Below are 22,975 nucleotides of genomic sequence, written 5' to 3'. Positions count from 1 at the left end.
ACAAGAGGTTCTGCCCCGCTTCCTCTCTGTAAAACTAGGGAGGCTGCAAGTAGCAGGAGGTCTGCAACTCTCTTTTTCCTTAGCATCAAGATGCCGCTTGTCCCTTTGGGGAGGAGGGGTCACCGAGTCAGGAAGAAAAGGGTATGAAAAGGAATCCCGATGGGATTGAGGAAACAGTCACGTTAATTAGCCCAGGTGGCAGCCAGATGGACACCTTTGGAGGTAGAAATAAATAAAGTCCTATGTCGCAGTACGCAGTTAGACCCATGGAACTCCCATCCACAGGAGGAAGGGATGGCCACCAAGCGAGATGGCTTTAGAAGAGGATGAAGCCAATTCAGGGAGGAGCAGAGGGTTAGCGATGGCTCCTCTACCACACAGTTGGAGGCAGCCGTGCTCCTGAATGCCAGCTGCTGGGAAGTGCAGGGAGAGAGGGTTGCTCTTGGGCTCCAGCCCTGCTGGTGGGCTTCCTAGAAGAGGCCCCTGGTTGGCCTCAGTGAGAACAGGAGGCTGGACTGTCTTCACCCTAAAGAAAAGCAGAGCCCAACCTGGTGGTAACAGAATAAAGGATGCAAGGAGGGAGCTGCATTGACTGGGTTAGCACAGCGGAATGGTGAGGGGAACCAGTTGGGGAACCTGCAAGGGAAGGCGGCTCTGGGCCAGGGGAGGGGTTTGGGGGCAATGATGAGTGGTCAGAGGGAGAAGACTGGGAGGAGGAGGTATCTGAATCTGAAGAGGTAACAGCATAGGTGCCAAGTTCCGGATTGAAAAATCCGGGATCAGCAGTGCCGCGGCACCAGGAGTTGCTTCTATGCACTTCCAGACATGCGTAGAAGCGACTTCTGGCGCTGCGGACATTTTGGAAATGGGCACAGCGGCATCGGAAGTTGCTTCTACGCATGTCCAGAAGATGGATGAGAAAGACTCAGCTGGCACTGAAGCAGGAAGAGGCCATTCCATCCTAACTCATAGCCATGGAGGAATCTGGGGAAAGTCTGTCCAAAGGATCCTGGGTGAGGAGGACACCCTCCACTCAGATGTGCAGAGCGAGCAGCTCGGGCGGCTTTGCTACCAGGAGGCCAAAGGACCCTGAGAGGTTTGCAACCGACTCTACCACCTTTGCCGTCAGTGGCTGAAACCAGAAAGGCACACGAAAGCTGAGATGCTGGACCTGGTGATCTTGGAGCGGTTCCTGGCTGTCCTTCCAGCAGAGATGCAGTGCTGGGTGAGGGAATGTGGAGCACAGACCAGTTCCCAGGCAGTGGCCCTGGTTGAAGGTGTCCTCCTGAGCCAGGCAGAGGAGAGAAAGCAGGCAGAGCAGCAGGTGAGAGAGACTTTCCTCTGGATACTCCCAAGGGGCTCCGAACTTGAGGGGAGTATCCCCCAATTCTCTTCTAATATTGTCATCCTTTTTTTGGTAAGCATCTGAGGAATGATATCCGATACCCCTAAAGTGTTTGCATCAGCTACTTCTTTTCTAATCCTTCTCCCCACTCTCTCTTTTGAACGCTTGTTGCTCTTGCAGGGGAAGGATCAGTTTCCAGAAATGGGTCAGGATTCCTCTGAGGTAGACAGAACTCCGATGGACTCCAGAGAGAAGCCACTGGGTAAGGAGGAAGGAGTTTTTTCTCCATGTAATTATATGTTGTGGATTTTGAAACTAATCCGTGAATTCTTTTCATCCTTTGGTGGAGGTCACTGGGGGCCAAACCCCAGAGGAGGGGAGATGTATTTTTGCACAACTAATACTGTATGTGAAATGGGTACAAACGTCCACATTTATGTGGCTACTCTTACTTTTTGGAAGGCCCACCTGTAGTTTTCCTTCTGAGTAAAGCATGCACTTACCTTTTTCTCTCGTAGGAGACAGAATGATGCCAGCAAAACCTGTTTGTCCATCTTTTCTTGGTGGCGAAGGGGAAGCTGCCACTGTGGAACCGGAGCAGGTAGGGGGAAGGAGCCATGTGGGGAAAGAGCATGTCGTAGACGGGTTGGACACAGAGGAATGGTGGAAGGAACCGCCAAGGAAAGAAGGGTTGAATGCTAAAATAGGCTTCTAAGCCGTTTACACACCATACCAAACAGTGGCCAGGATTCACCCCTTCAGTTGCACAATGGGGCTTTCCCCCTCTCATCCCCCTGTCATTGCCCCCGCGCACCTTGAAGTTGTCTATAGGGCATCAGGAGGGTCCTCCCCACCCGGCAAGAACAGCACACAGAGAAAGAAGAAAGGGATTCCTCCCATGTGGCAAATGGGAATGTGTCCATCATGAAATGTGCAGAAGAAGAATCCCATTAAAACATAACATCAATTAAGAGGCAGAAGACATCAGAGCAAAGTGCAACAGTTCACCTTGATGTTGTCTAAGAGGACAACCTTTTTCTTTTTCTTTTTCTTTTAGGGTCCAGTGTGCTTTGAAGATGTAGCTGTGTATTTCACAGAAAAGGAGTGCGCGTTGCTGGATCCTGACCAGAGAGCTCTGCACAAGGAAGTCATGGAGGAGAATCGTGGGATCTTGGACTCTCTCGGTAAGGCTTCCTCTTGGATCATCCTATCTGCTTTGAAATTCAAGACATCTCTCTATAGGAAGAAGCTCTGATATTTCGATGGGGCTCAACAGCAGCACCTGGGATGCTAACACTCCCACAGCAAGCATTGGATGGAAGACTATTGACTGCTTTCCCTGTGAATATTCTTCCTCCAGTTCTGCCTTTTCAAACCATGATCAGGCTCCTCCGAACTGCCCAGGCCGTCTTAAATATGGGCTTCAGACTGATTCAGGATGTGGAAATAGCTTCTGTCAAGTTCTTTGTTTCTGTTCTTGCTTCTTTCCGTCTCTTGTTGACGAAAGGGAGGATTGGCATAGGAGATTGCAAACTTCTCCTGTAAGGGAGAAATATGAACCTTCACTACTGGCAAGAAATAAATTTTCTTCTCTTTTGAGAGTATATCTGGGACAGGGACAACCCCTTTATCTCCATTTCCATTTCCTGTGAGCCCCTGCTAGGATATTTTTTGCTGGCTGCTCTGGTCACGGCAAAAGAGAAGAGTCAGAAATGCCATCTTGGAAGGGATTTTTTCCTTTGCTCGTTTGCTCCTTATCCCCTTTCTTCTCCCTCCCAGCATCAATATTCGGGGCCTTTTCATTTCCTTGTGTTTTGGACCTAAGGTCTTAGAGGCTTCTTGGTATTTGGGGTGAGGGGGAGCCTTGGAAAGGGCTTGAACAGGCAGAAAGGGCTTTTCTCCAAAGGAGACTTGTATTAGGAGCTGGACCTTTCTGCAGACTCATCAGAAGAGTCACTGGGGAGGCAGGGCTCCTGTGCAAGTGGCCCTGGGATCGACCCTGAATCCAGTAGCAGCGAATCCCTCGGCCACGCAGGTGGGGGGGGGACCAGAAACGCCTGCTTCAGCTTTCCAGGAAAAGGGGGGGGAGGCAAATGCTCATGCCTACCCACTCCTTGCAGGATGACCTCCTTTTGCTCTTGTAGGGCTGCCCTGTCTGGGACAGGCTCTGGGCCTCCCTCTGTCTGCCACAGACTCGTCAGGGCCCCTACACCAGGGGCAGCAGCAGAGGAAGGGCCTCAGGAAAGCAACCATGGCTCCAGCAGGGCTGGGAAACATCTGGCCAGATGCTGAGGAGGAGAAGGACGGTTGACCCCTCTCCTTCCCCTCATAGGGCCTGGGCCACCAGAGGCGCAGGGTGCTGAACAGGGGGAAAGGAGCTCAGCTGAAGAGCCTCTGGGGGAGATAAGATACCCCTCCATATTTTTTTCAGGATCCTCTAAACTGCACAAGGCCGTCTTAAATGCAGGCTTCAAAGTGATTCAGGAAGTTCAAGTAGCTTCTGTCAGATTTTTTTTGCTTCTCTTCTTGCTTCTTTCTGTCCTTGGTTGACTAAAGAGATGAGTGACATTGGAGATGGCACAGATGCCATGATTGGGCCAAACAAAACCCATCCCAGAAAATAACCAGGCTTTTTGAATCTCAGGCCGTGAACCCTGTAGGAAGACCTCGCTTCTTTCCCTGTCACAAGCATTAATCAACACTGCTCTATAATTTGCGGATCCATTGCTTCCTGAGGCTCTAATCTGTTTTGTCACTTAGTTGCAGGTGGTGATGAATTGGAGATGAAGAATGAGGGAGACCACGATAAAATCCACACAGTGGGGAAGTCAGAGTGCGGAGAGAGCTTCAGTCAGAACTCCCATTCCACTTCAAATCAAAGAAATTCCATCAGGAACAAACCCTATCAGTGCTTGGAGTGTGGAAAGAGCTTCAGTCAGAGAAACAAGCTCACTATCCACCAGAGAATTCATACAGGGGGGAAACCCTTTCAGTGCCAAGAGTGTGGAAAGGGCTTCAATAACGGGGGCAATCTCGCTTCCCATAAAATAATTCATACAGGAGAGAAACCCTATCAGTGCCAAGAGTGTGGAAAGAGCTTCACTTGGAAAACAAGTCTCATTTCCCATCAAAGAATTCATACTGGAGATAAACCCTATCACTGCTTGGAATGTGGAAAGACATTCAGAAAAAAAGGCAATCTCACTGTCCATCAGAGAATTCATACAGGGGGAAAACCCTATCAGTGCCAAGAGTGTGGAAAAAGCTTTAGTCAAAAGGGGAGTTTAACTTACCACCAGAGAATTCATACAGGGGAGAAGCCTTATCAGTGCTTGGAGTGTGGAAAGAGCTTCATTCGAAAAGGCCATCTTATGGCCCATCAAGAAATTCATAAAGGAGAGAAAACCTTTCAGTGCCAAGAGTGTGGAAAGGGCTTCAGAAAAAAGGACAGTTTAACTTCCCATCAGAGAATTCATACAGGAGAGAAACCCTATCAGTGCCTAGAGTGTGGAAAGAGCTTCTGTCACCAAGGCCATCTTTCTGTACATCAAAGAATTCATACAGGGGAGAAGCCTTATCAGTGCTTGCAGTGTGGAAAGAGCTTCACTGGGAAAGCAAGTCTCATTTCCCATCAAAGAATTCATACTGGAGATAAACCCTATCACTGTTTGGAATGTGGAAAGAGATTCAGAAAAAAATGTAATCTCACTGTCCATCAGAGAAGTCATACAGGGGAGAAACCTTATCAGTGCTTGGAATGTGGAAAGAGCTTCACTTGGAAAATAAGTTTCACTTCCCATAAAAGAATTCATACAGGAGTGAAACCCTATCAGTGCCAAAATTGTGGAAAAAGCTTCAGTCAACACGGCCAGCTTACTGTACATCAAAGAATTCATACAGGAGAGAAACCTTATCATTGCTTGCAATGTGGAAAGAGCTTCACTAGGAAAATAAGTTTCACTTCCCATCTAAGAATTCATACTGGAAACAAACCCTAGCACTGCTTAGAATGTGGAAAAAGCTTCTGTCAACAAGGCCTGTCTTGTTTCCTGTCAGGGGTACTCCCTACAGGGAGCCTCCCCCCGTCATCCTGACTAGCACTTCACCCAGCAATAGCATGAGCAGCGAGTCAGGAGGAGGGAACGAGGAATGGAGCGGAATGGGGGGAGGGCTCAGTGAGGCGTCCGAGCCCTGGCAACGCTCTGGTCGAGGGACAGCGGATGAGGGGCTTAGCGAGACATCAGAGCCCAGGCGCTGCCCCAACCAGCAAGAGGGGAGACCTCTCCATCCGGCGCCCGAATTGAAGTGCGCACCCTCACGTAGGGCTAAGGGACGGCGTTTCGGGGTGCCCAGGCTTTTATGCTGGCCCTGAAGCAGACGAAAGCCATTGCCGGACTCTGAAAGTGACTAGGTGGCCATGTTTTCTGCTATCTCTGCACTGTAAATAGTATGCACAATAAAACTCTTTAAGACAGTGTGGACTGGAGCATCTTTACTCGGGAGTAGCCCGAACAACTCCCTGATGTTTCCGATCAAAGAACTCACAGTGGGGGAGAACTATAAAAGTTACTATATACAGATTTAATTTTAGGAGACTTCAGTCAGTGTGAGGTGAGGATTGTAGCTGGGTTCTTTGCCACATCTGGTGCCCCATATCTCTTCCTACTATGTACCCGGAACTGTGACTTGCAAGTCCTTGGCCAAGGTGTTTAATACCTTCTTCACGTCATGGCTGAACAGAGTGATAAGAGCAATTGGGCGAGACTGATGAAGTTGCCGTCCATGTTCAACTTTCCTTGGAAGGACTTGGAGTAAAAATTTTGATAGTTGATTGAATATTAAATATTATAGATTTTGATATTGTTCAAAGTGTCCTAGTATTAATTGCATTTAGCCTCTTAGATCAAATGTATTAGGCTTGATTTTTATGGGTCTGCATTTTGTAACCTTCATGCCACCCTCCTGCACTGTGTAAAGCTGTGATGTGTACATTGCCTACCACTTCCAGCCTTATCTGACCCTAGAAGGGCAGGTGATGTTTTGGGAAAGAGGGAGGTGTTGAGCTACCACCACGGTGTGAACTCACATCTCTCCTCAAACCCCTTTGACATGTTTTGGTACCAGGGAAGTAAGATAGGGGATTGGAATGTCAACAGTCCCATGGAAGGCCTGGTTGCCATGGGCATGGTGTCAAAGTGACACATAAGAGACCCAAATGGCCTGGGCACTCTGGGACACTGCAAGGTAATATCAGGGGAGTCCATACCCGCATGGAACCACGTGCCCCATGACCTGTGACCTTTTTCTGATGTTTTATGAGTCTTCAGTGTTGTGCATATAAGTTTCTTCTAACGTGCCTCCTAGCAGCCTTTTCAAGCTAGCCGTTCTGCAGAACAACAGGTTAGCAAGGCTTTCCTATTGCAATACAAGTTTGCATAAACCGGGTCCCTGCAGGGTGCTGAGATTGCTCTCATTCTCTTGGTTCTGAGTTTTTGTTTCAGGTGTTCCCTCCCCTGGGTCACGAACTGGTGATGTGGAAGCAAATTCTTACCACATGAGCAATTCACATACTTCATTATTTCTATTGCTATTCAATTTGTATACAGGTACCGCCCTTGATCTGAAGATGCCTGGGTTTTCACAGCATGATTAGGGAGGCTCAAGGTGCTTCCTCTTTCAGCTCCTCAAAGCTGCAAATTGGTGGTGCTCCTTTTTTCTCCTGCTCTGGAGGTTAGGATATGAACCAGTGGCCTAAAGATCCTGGAATGGGGTTCTGATTAAACTTCAGGAAGATCTCTCTGACAGTAAGAACTCTTCAACAGTAGAACAGACTCCGTCAGAAGGTGGTGTCCTCTTCTTCTTGGGAGGTTTTTAATCAGATGTTGGATGACCCATCTCTCATTGAGTTGAGATTCCTGCATTGTCAGTAGTTGGGGGTGCCTTTCTACTCTACATTTCTGTTCTGTTCTATTCCTGTTTGCCATAGTCAGCCTTGGCATGACCAGGATGGTGGCAGTGTCTGCTTGAAGCTCTTCCTGGTATCTTCTGAACACACACAGAGCATGTTTGCCATAAAAGGCAGTAGTTTCAATCTTTCGTCTGTGAGAAGCTTAAGTCAAGTGCTGTCCTCTTCATTTTCGAAGTTGAGCAGTTAAGCAAACACTCTACTCATTGCACAAGTGTGTGCGCACAGAGTGAGAGAGAAAAACATTTACAAAGCAACAATTGATGTGAGGGGTTGAAATGGTTGTAAAAATACACTGATGGTTCGGGAAACCCTATCAGGCTCCTCAGTGGTCGGAAGGATGGGTGAACTCCCACCAAGGAGAAGCGAAGCAAAGGCAATGGTCGTTTATTCTGTTGCAACCGGGTTCCCTATACAAGCAGCAACAGGAGGAGGAGGAGGAAGCTCTATGCAAGGCAAGTCTGGATTTCTTACACCCCTAGGATTGTGGGGGGTCCTAAACGCCATGGATCCGTCATTTTGCAAGGTGAGGGGAGTTGCATTGGTGTGGAGTCCAAGGTGTAAGGGTTGCGGGCAAATTGATTTCTCCAACCCACAGAGATCCCATTGAAGATGATCTTTAATGACATGACCATCAATTTCTTAGGATAACAAGAGGGCTGGCGATGGGATGGGAGCTTCTCTAATCCAAGTTCTTTCTCCATGGGAGGAAGTGGATCTGTCCTGACTAGCGTCTTCAAAGATGGAAGGAAGGAGACGAAGGGAAGAGCGCTAAGGGCAGGAATGTGTTTAATAGAGAATAGCATCTGATTGCATTGCTTCCATGAAATGTTGCATCCCAGGTACAAAGTTCCCATTCTCATTTCCAACACTGATTGTAAGGCGGGAGAAGCAAGGTTATATAGTGACATCTAAAGGATACTAGGCGAATAAAGTTCACTGGCGGAGGAGCTTAATTTCTTCTTCGCTCGCTTTGAGAGAGAGCCACCAGAGAAGGCTGTATTACAGCTACCAGCCCAGAGTGGCCCCTCATTTACTGTAGAAGAGCATAAGGTGAGGCAGGTACTGAGGTCTCTGAATCCAAGGAAGGCTGTTGGCCCTGATGGCATCACTGGACGGGTGTTGAGGGGCTGTGCGGACCAGCTGGCGAGGGTCTTTACTAAGATCTTCAACAAGTCCCTACACCAGTCTATTATCCCACCCTGCCTGAAGTCATCAACTATTGTTCCTCTGCCAAAAAAATCCACAATTAGTAGTCTGAATGACCACAGACCAGTTGCACTTACTCCGATTATTATGAAGTGTTTTGAGAAACTGGTACGGAGTTACATCATTTCCTGTCTTCCATCGACATTTGACAACTCCCAGTTTGCATACAGGGTGAATTGATCCACGGAGTATGCCCTCACTACCACACTCCATGCCGCTCTGTCCCATCTGGAGCAGCTGGGGAGTTATGTGAGGCTGGTGTTCATGGACTTTAGCTCTGCTTTTAACACTATCCTCCCCCATAGACTGATGTCCAAACTAGAGGCGCTTGGACTTTCTAACTCCATTTGTCTCTGGGTTTTGAAGTTTCTGTCGGACCACTCCCAGAGGGTTAGAGTAGGGTCATATATGTCCACAGCCCTTAGCCTTAACACCGGCTCCCCACAGGGTTGTGTGTTGAGTCCCCTGCTCTATACCCTCTACACCAGGCATCCCCAAACTGCGGCCCTCCAGATGTTTTGGCCTACAACTCCCATGATCCCTAGCTAACAGGACCAGTGGTCGGGGATGATGGGAATTGTAGTCCAAAACATCTGGAGGGACGAAGTTTGGGGATGCCTGCTCTACACTTATGATTGTACAGCTATCCACTCTAGCAACAAAATCATCAAGTTTGCTGATGACACCACTGTGGTGGGGCTCATTTCTGGGGGGGATGAGTCCGACTATCAGGATGAGGTGGAGCAGCTCTATGGTTGATGTGGAGATAATAATCTGGTCCTTAATACTGTCAAGACCAAGGAACTGGTGGTGGACTACAGGAAGAAAAAGGTGGACATTCAGCCCCTGTATATTGGCAGGGACCGGGTGGAGAGGGTGGCTGTGTTTAAGTTCTTGGGTGTTACCATCGAGCAGAGAATGACCTGGAGTGCGAATACCACTGCTCTGGTGAAGAAGGCCCAGCGGAGAATATATTTCCTCAGACTTTAAAAAAAAGAACAAGCTGAGTGAGAGACTGCTGGTGTCCTTCTACCGAGGCTCCATAGAGAACATTCTTACATACTGTATCTGTGCTTGGTTTTCCAGCTTCACAGTCATGGATAGGAAAGTGCTCCAGAAGATCATAATCACAGCCCAAAAGATTATCGGTCATCCTCTGCCATCTCTGGAAGAACTATACAACTCCCATTGCCTTCAAAAAGCAAATAATATTTTACAGGATTCATCTCATCCTGGATATAGTCTTTTTGCACCGTTGCCTTCGGGCAAGAGATACAGAACAATTCAATCAAGAACGAATAGATTAAAAAAGTGTCTATGCAAGAGCTATAACCATCTTAAATGCTGTAACTAAATAATATGATCCCGGAGTTGTGATGGGTGTATGTGTGTGTGTGTATTCTATTCTATTCTATTCTATTCTATTTGATATACTGTACAGCGGAACCTCGGTTTTTTAGCGTCTTCGAAGCTGAACGATTCAGTTTTCGAATGCCGAAAAACTGGAAGTAATTGCTTCCATTTTCAAATGTGGAAGAGGCTGGTGCGATTTTAAGGCAGTGTTTGACCTCAGAGTTCAGGTCTCAGTTCTTTCAGGGTGCTGTTGGCATCAAAATGAAAGCCAGGCTGGTGCCCGGAGGATGTCTTTGCAGAGCCTGTCCCCATTCGGGCCTTTCGTGCTCCTCCTGCTTCTGTATCCAAGAGAGGGAACAGCTCAGAAGCCAGCCCAGAGGGCCCCCCAAATAAGACCCCGATGGGTGCAGGCCATGCCCGGGGAGCCTGCTTGGCAGAGGGAGAGAGGGGGGAGATGGGTGCGCCCGGCTCGCCAAGGGTTAAAAGGAACTGAGCTGGATTTCTAGAGAGGACCAGGAATAAAGGGAGGAGGCTCCCCCTTTCTGCAAGGGGAGGGGGGCTGTTGTCTCTCTGCTCCGCCTTCTGGGATCCGGTGAGTCTCATTTCTCGTTGGGGAGATGGGGGGAGTCCCAGGGCTGCAGGGGAGGGTGCAGGGCAGCCAGGAGGGTCCCCAAAAGAAGACCCCTCTGGGTGCCTGGCTCCTGAGAGAGAGAGAAGGGAGCCTGGGGAGCTCCGCTTTGCAAGGTTTCGAAGGAACAGCGCAGAAAGCCAGCCAAGAGGGCCATGGAGTCGTCATTATTTTGTTGTTTAGTCGTTTAGTCGTGTCCGACTCTTCGTGACCCCATGGACCATAGCACGCCAGGCGTCATTATTAGGGACACCCCTAATAAATCTAGCCCAACCCCCGGCCACGCAGGAATCTCTTGCCCAACCTGGGGCTCGAACCCAAGACCCTGAGATCAAAGAGACTCGTGTTCAACCAACTGAGCTCTCCTGCCTTATTCGGGTTTATTTCTGCAATTCACGTGGATCCTCCTGGGCTCCTCAGAGAGAGAGAGAGAATGTGAGTTTGGTTTGCTCCAGCTTGCAAGGGTTAAAAGGAACTGAGATGCATTCCTAGAGTGGATAGGAAATAAAGGGAGCGAGGTCCTCCCGAGCCAAAGCCCCGTCCACTTTCCCAGGTTCCTCCCTGCAAGAGGAAGAAGGTGGCTTTCGTCTCCTCTGCAGGGGCTGCCTCAGTTTCCCTTCCGGGACCTGGTGAGTTTCCTCTCTTTTCTGCCTTAGGGTGCATTGGGGGAAAAGTGGGGCGGGGTTGTCCCAGGGCTGCATGGGGGCGGGTCCATGGGGAGCATGCGCAGCTCCTGCAGGGGGATCCCCAAGCCAGGGACAAGAGGTTCTGCCCCGCTTCCTCTCTGCAAAACCAGGGAGGCTGCAAGTAGCAGGACTCGGTCTGCAACTCTCTTCTTCCTTAGACACCGCTTGCTCCTTTGGAGAGGGGGGGGGGTGTCACTGAGTCAGGAAGTAAAGGGCATGCAAAGGAACCCCGATGGGATTGAGGAAACAGTCACGTTCATTAGCCCAGGTGGCAGCCAGATGGACACCTTTGGAGGTAGAACTAAAACCTTGGCCTCTATGATAAACAAAGTCCTTCCATGTCACAGTGCACAGTTAGACCCATGGAACTCCCATCAACAGTAGGAAGGGATGGCCACCAAGCAAGATGGCTTTAGAAGAGGATGAGGCCAATTCAGGGAGGAGCAGTGGGTTAGCAATGGCTCCTGCCCTCCCCCCCAGTTGGAGGCAGCCATGCTTCTGAATGCCAGCTGCTGGGAAGAGCAGGGAGAGAGAGTTGCCCTTGGGCTCCAGCCTTGTTGGTGGGCTTCCCAGAAGAGGCCCCAGGTTGTCACCTGAGAGAACAGGAGGATGGACTGTCTTCACCCTAAAGAAAAGCAGAGCCCAACCTGGTGGTAACAGAATAAAGGATGCAAGGAGGGAGCTGCATGGACTGGGGTAGCACAGCGGAATGGTGAGGGGAACCAGCTGGGGAAGGCGGCTCTGGGCCAGGGGGCAATGATGAGTGGTCAGAGGGAGAAGACTGGGAGGAGGAGGTAGCTGAAGCTGAAGAGGTAACGGTGCTTAGTGAGCGGGGAGAATCTGTGGCAGAGAGCAATCTAGACCCAGAGGCAGGAGGGTGGGATGAGGGAGGTCAAGAGGTAGGGATGATTCTGGCTGGTGAAGAGGAATAGGGGTCTCCCCTCCTCCTGTGACAAGCTCCCCCCCCCTCCATCATCATAATCAATTACTTGCTGTTCACCCAAAATTCCCTTATTAAAAAAGTAAATCACAATATTAAGAAGAGTATAAAACTAATCACAGAAAGAAGGCAAATCCTATACATTCATACCTCAGGTTGCGTCCGCTGCGGGTTGCGTCTTTTCAGGGACCCGTCTTTACTTCTGGGTTCCTCCGCATGCGCACATGCATGTGCGAAAGCTCTGCTCAGGTTGCGGACTTTTCAGGGTGCAAACGGCACCCCGGAATGGATCAGGTCCACAACCCGAGGTACCACTGTATCTTTTTTAAACAGTGTCCTTTGGCCCCACCCACAAGTTATTTGGTCCCACCCACGTGTTATTTGGCCAGGTGAAGCTCTGGTCCTTAGGCGGTTGGCCAGGTAAAGATCTGACCCTCAGAATAAAGAAAGTGGGACCCAGCCCAGGAGTCTTGAGAATGTGGTAGAATCCAAGTGCTGGAACATGAGGCAGAAGCAGGAAAGAAATGTGCCCTGACATTTGGGTGTGTGAGTGTATCAGTTACACTTAGTACAAATAACTCACTCATACATTCTGACTTCCTTTATTTTTTAAAGAAAGCGCACTCTGAGTTGTGGTGCAGTCCAGCCCTGGTTCCTAGCAAGACTCATCCATGCTTGCCCAGGGAACATTTATATTCACCTGATTGTGTATTAATTTTTATCAGAAAAATGTATTTGCTTTTTAGGATTTGCTAAAACCTCTCATTAGAACAGACAGAACTTGGCAGAAGACATAGAGACTTATTTTGATTTCTTGGAGGTTTCCTGAGAACAGAGATGGATGAGCAAGACTCAGCTGGGCCTGAAGCAGGAAGAGGCCATTCCATCCTAACTCTTAGCCATGGAGGATTCAGGGGAGAGTCTGTCCAAAGGATCCTGGGTGAGGAGGACACCCTCCACTCAGATGTGCAGAGCCAGCACCTCGGGCGGCTTTGCTACCAGGAGGCCAAAGGACCCAGAGAGGTTTGCAACCGACTCTACCACCTTTGCCATCAGTGGCTGAAACCAGAAACCCACACGAAAGCTGAGATGCTGGACCTGGTGATCTTGGAGCGGTTCCTGGCTGTCCTTCCAGCAGAGATGGAGTGCTGGGTGAGGGAATGTGGAGCACAGACCAGTTCCCAGGCAGTGGCCTTGGCTGAAGGTTTCCTCCTGAGTCAGGCAGAGGAGAGAAAGCAGGCAGAGCAGCAGGTGAGAGAGACTTTCCTCTGGATACTCCCAAGGGGCTCAGAACTTGAGGGAGAGTATCCCCCAATTCTCTTCTAATTTTGTCATCCTTTTTTTGGTAAGCATCTGAGAAATGATAATCCGATACCCCCAAAATGTTTGCGTCAGCTGCTTCTTTTCTAATCCTTCTCCCCACTCTCTTTTGAATGCTTTTAAAAAAAAAAATAAACATTTTTATTTTTATTAGATTTTCCAATTTTAACATCTAATTCATTCTCAAATTATACAAATTATACAAATTTCATTTAAACAATCCAAATCTTCTGCCAAATTATACAAATTTAAAATTGACTTCCCATGCTTCAGACTCAGAAAGTTCCCTCCTCCTCTTGTCACTGCTTTCTAATCCATAATGTCCAGATCTTATCCAATACTCTATTAAAGTCCTGGTTACAGGTAGGTAGCCGTGTTGGTCTGGATCGAAGTAAAATAAAAAAATTCCTTCAGTAGCACCTTAAAGACCAACTAAGTTTTTATTTTGGTATGAGCTTTCGTGTGCATGCACACTTCTTCAGATAGGACTTCCATTTCATGCGGCTCAATGTGGTGCCTTCCATAGTTCTGGTTACAGGTAGGTAGCCGTGTTGGTCTGGATCGAAGTAAAATAAAAAAATTCCTTCAGTAGCACCTTAAAGACCAACTAAGTTTTTATTTTGGTATGATGGAAGGACTATTAAAGTCCTTCCATCTTCTTTCAAGCCCCTGAGTTTTCTCAGGCAAGCGAGTTTGACCCAAATAGAAGTTTTTGTGTGAATTTGTGCCTATGATTCCTCTGTAAATTAACACTGTCTCTTTGCACGCTGGTATCTTGCCAAGTCCGCCCAAGAATCCAAAAATCCATCTCTCAGCCGGCAACAGCCATCTTTGAGCAGTCGTCATAAATCAGATCTTTACACTCCTGTCGTATTTTGCTCCAGATCACTCCTGTGGTATTTCTCGAGATAGTCTTTCCAGGGGGAGAATTGCCAAATCAAAGCTATAAACACACATCCGATCTCTTATTTATGGCTCTCTCCCCCCTTTGACTAATCTCGAGTCGGAATAGTCTCCTCCATGTCAGACTTTGAATTAAAGCTGCATCGTAACTCAAAAATGTCTCAACAAGTTTCCAGCCTCTAATGAGACAGCTTCTCTGATGACCATAATTTGAGGATTCTTTAACCATAATCCAGGCGATTCCAAGGATGATTCTCTGATTGTTCATATTTTCAATTCACACAGTATATATACTCAAATGAACATATTGATTCAATAAATTTCAACTTTCTCATCTCGCTTGCTTTGTAAATATTTTTCGGTTCTTCAGGCGGGCGGTTGTTCAGTGTAAATATAATGAAGCAAAGCTATAATGTTCTCACTCCCCCCTTCAGTCCCGTTAAATACATACATTTCTTGTTGGTTACATTCCTCTGTTCTCTTGTTCTCTCAGCGGCAGAGTTTGGCAGAATGAATCTTCTTTCCTTGTCTGAAGCATGTCCATGACTTAATCCAATCTTTCTCTTCTCATGGAGCCTGTATTCACTCGTAGAAATGGCGTCCGGGGGATCCAAAATTCCCACGGGGGCTTTCCACCAGCGCTCCCAGCTTCTTCCTTCTGAGGTTGAAGCTGGTAACGGGCCACTGTGGGTGAGACTGCACCCCCCATACCCTGGGGGGGCTTCGGGAGGCTGCATACTCCCCTCGGCAGCCTTGTAAATCAGCCCGTGGGATCGGAGAGATGGAATCTGTCAGCCATTTTCTACTGCGATCCAAGCGGAAGTCTCTTTTGAATGCTTGTTGCTCTTGCAGGGGAAGGATCAGTTTCCAGAAATGGGTCTGGATTCCTCTGAGGTAGACAGAACTCCGATGGACTCCAGAGAGAAGCTACTGGGTAAGGAGGAATGAGTTTTTTCTCCATTTAATTTTATTTTGTGGATTTTGAAACTAATTCGTGAATTATTCTCATCTTTTGGTGGAGGTCACAGGGGGCCAAAAGCCCAGAGGAGGGGAGATGTATTTTTGCACAACTAATATGTGAAATGGGTACAAACGTCCACATTTACGTGGCAACTCTTACTTTTTTGAAGGCCCACCTGTAGTTTTCCTTCTGAGTAAAGCATGCGCTTACCTTTTTCTCTCGTAGGAGACAGAATGATGCCAGCAAGACCTGTTTGTCCATCTTTTCTTGGTGGCGAAGGGGAAGCTGCCACTGTGGAACCAGAGCAGGTAGGAGGAAGGACCCATGTGGGGAAAGAGGATGTCGTGGACGGGTTGGACACAGAGGAATGGTGGAAGGAACCGCCAAGGAAAGAAGGGTTGAATGCTAAAATAGGCTTCTAAGCAGTTTACACACCATACCAAACAGTGGCCAGGATTCACATCATCAGTCGCAGAATGGGGCTTCTCCCCTCTCATCCCCATATCGTTGCCCCCCTGCGCACCTTGAAGTTGTCTATAGGGCATCAGGAGGGTCCTCCCCACCCGGCAAGAACAGCACACAGGGAAAGAAGAAAGGGATTCCTCCCATGTGGCAAATGGGAATGTGTCCATAATGAAATGTGCAGAAAAGAATCCAATTAAAACATAACATCAAGTAAGAGGCAGAAGACATCAGAGCAAAGTGTAACAGTTCACCTTGATGTTGTCTAAGAGGACAACCTTTTTCTTTTTCTTTTTCTTTTAGGGTCCAGTGTGCTTTGAAGATGTAGCTGTGTATTTCACAGAAGAGGAGTGGGCGTTGCTGGATCCTGACCAGAGAGCTCTGCACAAGGAAGTCATGGAGGAGAATCGTGGGATCTTGGACTCTCTCGGTAAGGCTTCCTCTTGGATCATCCTATCTGCTTTGAAATTCAACACATCTCTCTATGGGAAGAAGCTCTGATATTTCGATGGGGCTCAACAGCAGCACCTGGGATGCTAACACTCCCACAGCAAGCCTTGGATGGAAGACTGTTTACTGTTTTCCCTATGAATATTCTTCCTCCTGTTCTGCCTTTTCAAAGGATAAAACCCAGCCAGGTGGGTGGGTTATAAATAATGAAATTATTATTATTATAATCATGCATGCCCCCTCCAAGATGGCCCCCCTTTTGCTGTTGAAGGGCTGGCCTGTCTGCAGCCCCACATCCTCTCATCAGGGCCCCTACACCAGGGGCAGCAGCAGAGGAAGGGCCTCAGGAAAGCAGCCATGACTCCAGCAGGGCTGGGAACCATCTGGCCAGATGCTGAGGAGGAGGAGAAGGAAGGCTGACCCCTCTCCTTCCCCTCATAGTGCCTGGGCCACCAGAGGCGCAGGGTGCTGAACAGGGGGAAAGGAGCTCAGCTGAAGAGCCTCTGGGGGAGATAAGATACCTCTCCATATTTTTTTCAGGCTCCTCTAAACTGCACAAGGCCTTCTTAAATGTAGGCTTCAAAGTGATTCAGGAAGTTGAAGTAGCTCCTGTCAGATTTTTTGTTTCTGTTCTTGCTTCTTTCTGTCCTTGGTTGACTAAAGACACTGCAGATGGCACAGATCCCACGATTGGGCCAAACAAAATCCATGCCAGAAAATAACCAGGCTTTTTGAATCTCAGGCAGTGAACCCTGTAGGATGACCTCACATCTAACTCCCTTTAGTTATTCCTGGGTCACAAACATTAATTAGCACTGCTCCATGATTTGGGGCTCCATTGCTTCCTGAGGCTCCAATGCATTTCTCTCTCAGTTGCAGGTGGTGTTGAAGTGGAACTGAAGAATGAGGGAGACCACAACAAAATCCACACAGTGGGGAAGTCCTATTCAGAGTGCAGAGAGAGCTTCAGTCAGAGCTCCCATTCCACTTCAAATCAAAGAAATCCCATTGAGAATAAACCCTATCAGTGCTTGGAATGTGGAAAGAGCTTCAATAACAGAAACAAGTTCACTGTCCATCAGAGAATTCATACAGGGGAAAAACCCCATCAGTGCCTAGAGTGTGGGAAGAGCTTCAGTCAAAAGGGGAGTTTAACTTACCATCAGAAAATTCATACAGGGGAGAAGCCATATCAGTGCCTAGAGTGTGGAAAGAGCTTCATTCAAAAAGGCAACCTTATGACCCATCAAAAAATTCATAAAGGAGAGAAAACCTTTCAGTGCCAAGAGTGTGGAAAGGGCTTCAGAAAAAAGGACAGTTTAACTTCCCATCAGAGAATTCATACAGGAGAGAAACCCTATCAGTGCCTAGAGTGTGGAAAGAGCTTCTGTCACCAAGGCCATCTTTCTGTACATCAAAGAATCCATACAGGGGAGAAGCCTTATCAGTGCTTGGAGTGTGGAAAGAGCTTCACTGGGAAAACAAGTCTCATTTCCCATCAAAGAATTCATACTGGAGATAAACCCTTTCACTGCTTGGAATGTGGAAAGAGATTCAGAAAAAAAGGCAATCTCACTGTCCATCAGAGAAGTCATACAGGGGAGAAACCTTATCAGTGCTTGGAATGTGGAAAGAGCTTCAGTCACAGCAGCCAACTCACTTCCCATCACAGAATTCATTCCGGGCGGAAACCATATCAGTGCTTGGAATGTGGAAAGAGCTTCGCTTGGAAAATAAGTTTCACTTCCCATAAAAGCATTCATACAGGAGAGAAACCCTATCAGTGCCAAAATTGTGGGAAAAGCTTCAGTCAACAAGGCCAGCTTACTGTACATCAAAGAATTCATACAGGAGAGAAACCTTATCACTGCTTGCAATGTGGAAAGAGCTTCGCTAGGAAAATAAGTTTCACTTCCCATCAAAGAATTCATACTGGAAACAAACCCTATCACTGCTTGGAATGTGGAAAAAGCTTCAGTCAACAAGGCCAGCTTACTGTACATCGAAGAATTCATACAGGGGAGAAACCTTATCAGTGCTTGGAATGTGGAAAGAGCTTCACTTGGAAAATAAGTTTCACTTCCCATCTAAGAATTCATACTGGAAACAAACCCTATCACTGCTTAGAATGTGGAAAAAGCTTCAGTCAACAAGGCCAGCTTACTGTACATCAAAGAATTCATACAGGGGAGAAACCTTATCACTGCTTGGAATGTGGAAAAAGCTTTGTTCGAAGAGGCCAGCTTACTGTACATCAAAGAATTCATACGGGGGAGAAACCTTATCAGTGCTTGGAATGTGGAAAGAGCTTCACTTCGAAAATAAGTTGCATTTCCCATGAAAGAATTCATACAGGGGAAAAACCCTATCAGTGCTTGGAATGTGGAAAGAGATTCAGAATAAAAATCCAGCTCACTGTCCATCAGAGAAGTCATACAGGGGAGAAACCCTATCCGTGCCAAGAGTGTGGCAAGAGATTCAGTAACAGAAACTACTTTACTGTCCATCAGAGAATTCATACAGGGGAAAAACCCTATCAGTGCTTGGAATGTGGAAAGAAATTCAGAATAAAACCCCTTCTCACTGTCCATCAGAGAAGTCATACAGGGGAGAAACCCTATCAGTGCCTGGAATGTGGCAAGAGCTTCGTTCAAAGAAGCCACCTCATGGCCCATCAAGAAATTCATACAGGGGAGACACCCCATCAGTGCTTGGAATGTGGCAAAGTCTTCAAAAGAAAGGGCACTTTAACTTCCCATCGGAGAATTCATACAGGAGAGACACCCCATCAGTGCTTGGAATGTGGCAAAGTCTTCAGAAGAAAGGGCAGTTTAACTTCCCATCAGAGAATTCATACAGGGGAGAAACCCTATCAGTGCCAAGAGTGTGGAAAGAGCTTAAGAAAAAAAGAGAGTTTAACTTCCCATCAGAGAATTCATTCAGGGGCAAAACCTTATCAGTGCTTGGAATGTGGAAAGAGCTTCGTTCAAAGAGGCTGCCTCATGGCCCATCAAACAATTCATACAGGAGAGAAACCCTATCAGTGCCAAGAGTGTGGAAAGAGCTTCAGTCGAAATTACAGTTTAACTTCCCATCAGAGGATTCATACAGGGGAAAAACCTTATCAGTGCTTGGAATGTGGAAAAAGCTTCGTTCAAAGAGGCCAGCTTACTGTACATCAAAGAATTCATACAGGGGAGAAACCTTATCAGTGCTTGGAATGTGGAAGGGGCTGCATTGACCGACGTCGGCTCACTGTCCATCAGAGGATTCATACAGGGGAAAAACCTTATCAGTGCTTGGAATGTGGAAAGAAATTCACCCAGAGCGCCCATCTCACAATCCATCACAGAATTCATACAGGGGAGAAACCCTATGAGTGCTTGGAATGTGGAAAGAGATTCATTGAGAAGGCAAAACTTACAATCCATCAAAGAATTCACAGCGAGGTGAACACTGGTCTTGAAAGACCTACATTGGCTCCCAGTACGTTTCCGAGCACAATTCAAAGTGTTGGTGCTGACCTTTAAAGCCCTAAACAGCCTCGGTCCAGTATACCTGAAGGAACATCTCTACCCCCATTGTTCTGCCCGGACACTGAGGTCCAGCGCAGAGAGCCTTCTGGTGGCTCCCTCACTGCGAGAAGCCAAGTTACAGGGAACGAGGCAGAGGGCATTTTCGGTAGTGGCACCCGCTCTGTGGAACGCCCTCCCACCAGATGTCAAAGAGAAAAACAACTACCAGACTTTTAGAAGACATCTGAAGGTAGCCCTGTTTAGGGGAGCTTTTAATGTTTAATAGATTATTGCATTTTAATATTCTTTTGAAAGCCGTCCAGAGTGGCTGGGAAAACCCAGCCAGATGGGCTGGGTATAAATATGTTGTTGCTGTTGTTGTTATTCCAGTGCCAAGAATGTGGAAAGAGCTTCAGTCACAGGGCCCGCCTCGCTTCCCATCAAAGAACTAACATTGGGGGCAAATTATAGTAGTGGCTGTATACAGATTTAATTTTAGGAGACCATAGTAATTCCTACTACGTACCCAGAACTGTGACTTGCAAGTTCTTGGCCAAGGTGTTTCATGCCTTCTTGACAATTTCCTTTCTCTTGGCAGATCAAGATGAGTAGGTGACAGCAAAGGTTGCAAACTTTTTAGCTGGGACAATTAGAGTAAGATCCACTATTTGACTATTGACTCAAAATCCTACAATGCATTTTATATAACGGACTTTTTATCTTTATTCTTTGTATATCATATTGTTCTTTATTGGTAGGCCGGTGGCTGATGCAAATAAAGACTCATTCATTGAATATTTTCTTCACGTCATACCTGGGGAGAGGAATAAGAGTGATTTGGCGACACTGATGAGGTTGCTGTCCATGCCGAGCTTTCCTAGGAAGGACTTAGTGTAAAAATTGTGATAGTTCAGTTAATGTTAGATACTATATTAATATAATATTAATAGATTTTGATTCTGTTCAAAGTGTCCTAGTACTTATTGCATTTAGCCTTTTCGATAGAACGTATGAGGCATGGTTTTTGTATGCCTGCATTTTGTAATCCTCATGCCACCCTCCTGCATTGTGTAAAGCTGTGATGTTTACATTGCCTACCACTTCCAGCCTTATCTGACCCTAGAAGGGCAGGTGATGTTTTGGGAAAGAGGGAGGAGTTGAGCTACCACCAGGGTGTGAACTCACATCTCTCCTCAAAGGTCTTTGTCATCTTTTGGTACCAGGGAAGTAAGATATGGGATTGAAATGTCAACAGTCCCATAGAAGGCCTGGTTGCCATGGGCATGGTGTCAAAGTGAGACATAAGAGACCCAAATTACCTGGGCACTCTGGGACACCGCAAGGTAATTTCAGAGGAGTCGATATCCACATTAAGCCACAAGTCCCATGACCTGTGACCTTTCTTGATGCAAGTGAAAGAGTGTTGTGGCATTTTATGAGTCTTTGTGTGCTGTGTATATAAGCTTTCTTCTAATATGCCTCCTGGCAGCCTTTTCGAACTGGCCGTTCTGCTGAACAACTGGTTAGCAAGGCTGTCTTATTGCAATAGTTTGAATAAACTAGGTCTCTGCAGGATGCTGAGATTGCTCTCATTCTCTTGGTTCTGAGATTTTGTTTCAGGTATTCCCTCCCCTGGGTCACGAACCGGTGATGTAGAAGCAAATGCTGATCACACGAGCAATTCACGTACTTTTTATTTTCCTTTCTTCTGTGAGAATCTTAAGTCAAGGATTCTTTTTCTGCTGTCCTCCGATCATTCACAATGGGTGTATGCCAAGAGGAAAGAATGGTATCCATGAGGAAACAGAGTCCTTGGTTCATTGTACGGCAAAAGGAGTTGGGAGCAAGAGAAGGACAAGTTTGTTTGCTTTAGGGTACTCCAGGGTATGCCTTCAAAGATGGAAGGAAGAAGATGAAGGGAAGAGCTAAGGGCAGGAATGTGTTTAAAGAGGAAACAGACTCTCATTGCATTGTTTCAATAAAATGTTGCATCCCAGGTACAAAGTTTCCATCCTCATTTCTGTCGCTGATTGTAAGGTGGGAGAAGCAAGGCTATATAGTGACACTGAAAGGATACTAGAAAAATAAAGTTTATTTATATATATAAAAATGTAAACTGGCCATGTCCGTTAGTATCCACATTTCACCAAAACCGCTTGACCGATTGCGTTCAAATTTTGACACAATGCCGCATGCGAATATGAGTGTGACCCTGTACCATTTTCAAAGACAGATGTCACACCTGTGCCAGGTAAAACCCCCAAAACCTCGTGTTTCAAAACACACCACCCAGACAAAAATGCATGCTGGGAAAAGAACCAGGTTGCAAACCAGCACCCTCTAGTGGTGGCTACACTGCTACTGCACCTATAAAACCTTCCCTCTCAACAGCACCTCGGCTCCCGTTTACATACTAGGCTGAAGCCTTTACAGACTAGGCTGAATGGAGGTACTGACTCACCTGGGTGGGGGTTGGGGGGAGGGGATGGGATAGGTCAGGACACGGTGGGACCAGTCACAGGGATGAGCCGGGGTGGGGGGAAGAGGGGGCGTGGTATGTCATGGGTCGGGACAGGGTGGGGGAATCACAGGGATAAGGTGGGGGGAGGAGGATACGTCATGGATTGCCACAGGGTGGGGGGAATCACATGGATGAGCCACAGCAACGCGTGGCCGGGCCAGCTAGCTTGATATACAGTGGAACCTCGGTTTTCGAGTGTCTTGGAAGCCAACCATTACAGTTTTCAAATGCCGAAAACCTGTAAGTAATTGCTTCCGTTTTCGAACGCGCCTCGGACATCAGATGTCTTCGCTGCATGTTTTTCCATTTTTGTGCCTCAGTTTTCGATTGTCTTCTGGAACAGATTGTAGTTCTACATGGTGATACAAATAGTTATATGTAAATTTATCTAGAGCTTCCACATATCACAAGAAGGGTTGTCTTTATTTGGGGAAGTAGCAAATATTAAAAGGAAAATGCTTTACTAGAAAAAATAAAGAGAGTAATGCCGAAGGAAATAGGATTGGGAAGAGGCTAATAATAATAATAATAATAATAATAATAATAATAATTTTTATTTATACCCTGCCCTCCCCAGCCAAAACTGGGCGCAGGGGGGCTAACACTAGATATAAAACAATTAAGATAGAACTTAAAAACAAGATTAAATACAAAAATAAAATTGAAATGCAGCCTCATATGAAAAGGGAAAGTGGGGGAGGGGATCAAGTTGGGTCC

The 22,975-nt window shown here is 47.0% G+C and overlaps 2 protein-coding genes across 4 annotated transcripts; both read left to right on the top strand.

Moving 5' to 3' along the window:
* The first annotated feature begins 907 nt into the window (after positions 1-907).
* LOC118087140 (zinc finger protein 420-like) lies at positions 908-22,194 on the top strand. Of its 3 annotated transcripts, none has more exons than XM_060275515.1 (6): positions 10,430-10,464; positions 12,873-13,377; positions 15,202-15,283; positions 15,536-15,618; positions 16,076-16,202; positions 17,096-22,194. In XM_060275515.1, exons 2-6 carry the CDS (start codon positions 12,964-12,966, stop codon positions 19,750-19,752), a joined length of 3,363 nt encoding a protein of 1,120 aa, XP_060131498.1. In that variant the 5' UTR covers positions 10,430-10,464; positions 12,873-12,963; the 3' UTR covers positions 19,753-22,194. The 3 variants fall into 3 exon arrangements, with proteins under 3 accessions (XP_060131499.1, XP_060131498.1, XP_060131497.1); XM_060275514.1 differs by lacking the exon at positions 10,430-10,464 and adding an exon at positions 10,475-11,129; XM_060275516.1 differs by lacking the exons at positions 10,430-10,464; positions 12,873-13,377; positions 15,202-15,283 and adding exons at positions 908-1,324; positions 1,526-1,607.
* LOC118086156 (zinc finger protein OZF-like) lies at positions 1,620-6,297 on the top strand. The gene is made up of 3 exons (XM_060275519.1): positions 1,620-1,946; positions 2,403-2,529; positions 4,106-6,297. Exons 1-3 carry the CDS (start codon positions 1,839-1,841, stop codon positions 5,341-5,343), a joined length of 1,473 nt encoding a protein of 490 aa, XP_060131502.1. The 5' UTR covers positions 1,620-1,838; the 3' UTR covers positions 5,344-6,297.
* Positions 22,195-22,975: the final 781 nt, after the last annotated feature.

This window comes from Zootoca vivipara, chromosome 6 (genome assembly GCF_963506605.1).
Source record: "Zootoca vivipara chromosome 6, rZooViv1.1, whole genome shotgun sequence".
NCBI lineage: Eukaryota > Metazoa > Chordata > Lepidosauria > Squamata > Lacertidae > Zootoca > Zootoca vivipara.
Note: the sequence above shows the minus strand (reverse complement) of the source record. Positions and strands in the feature narration are given on the sequence as shown.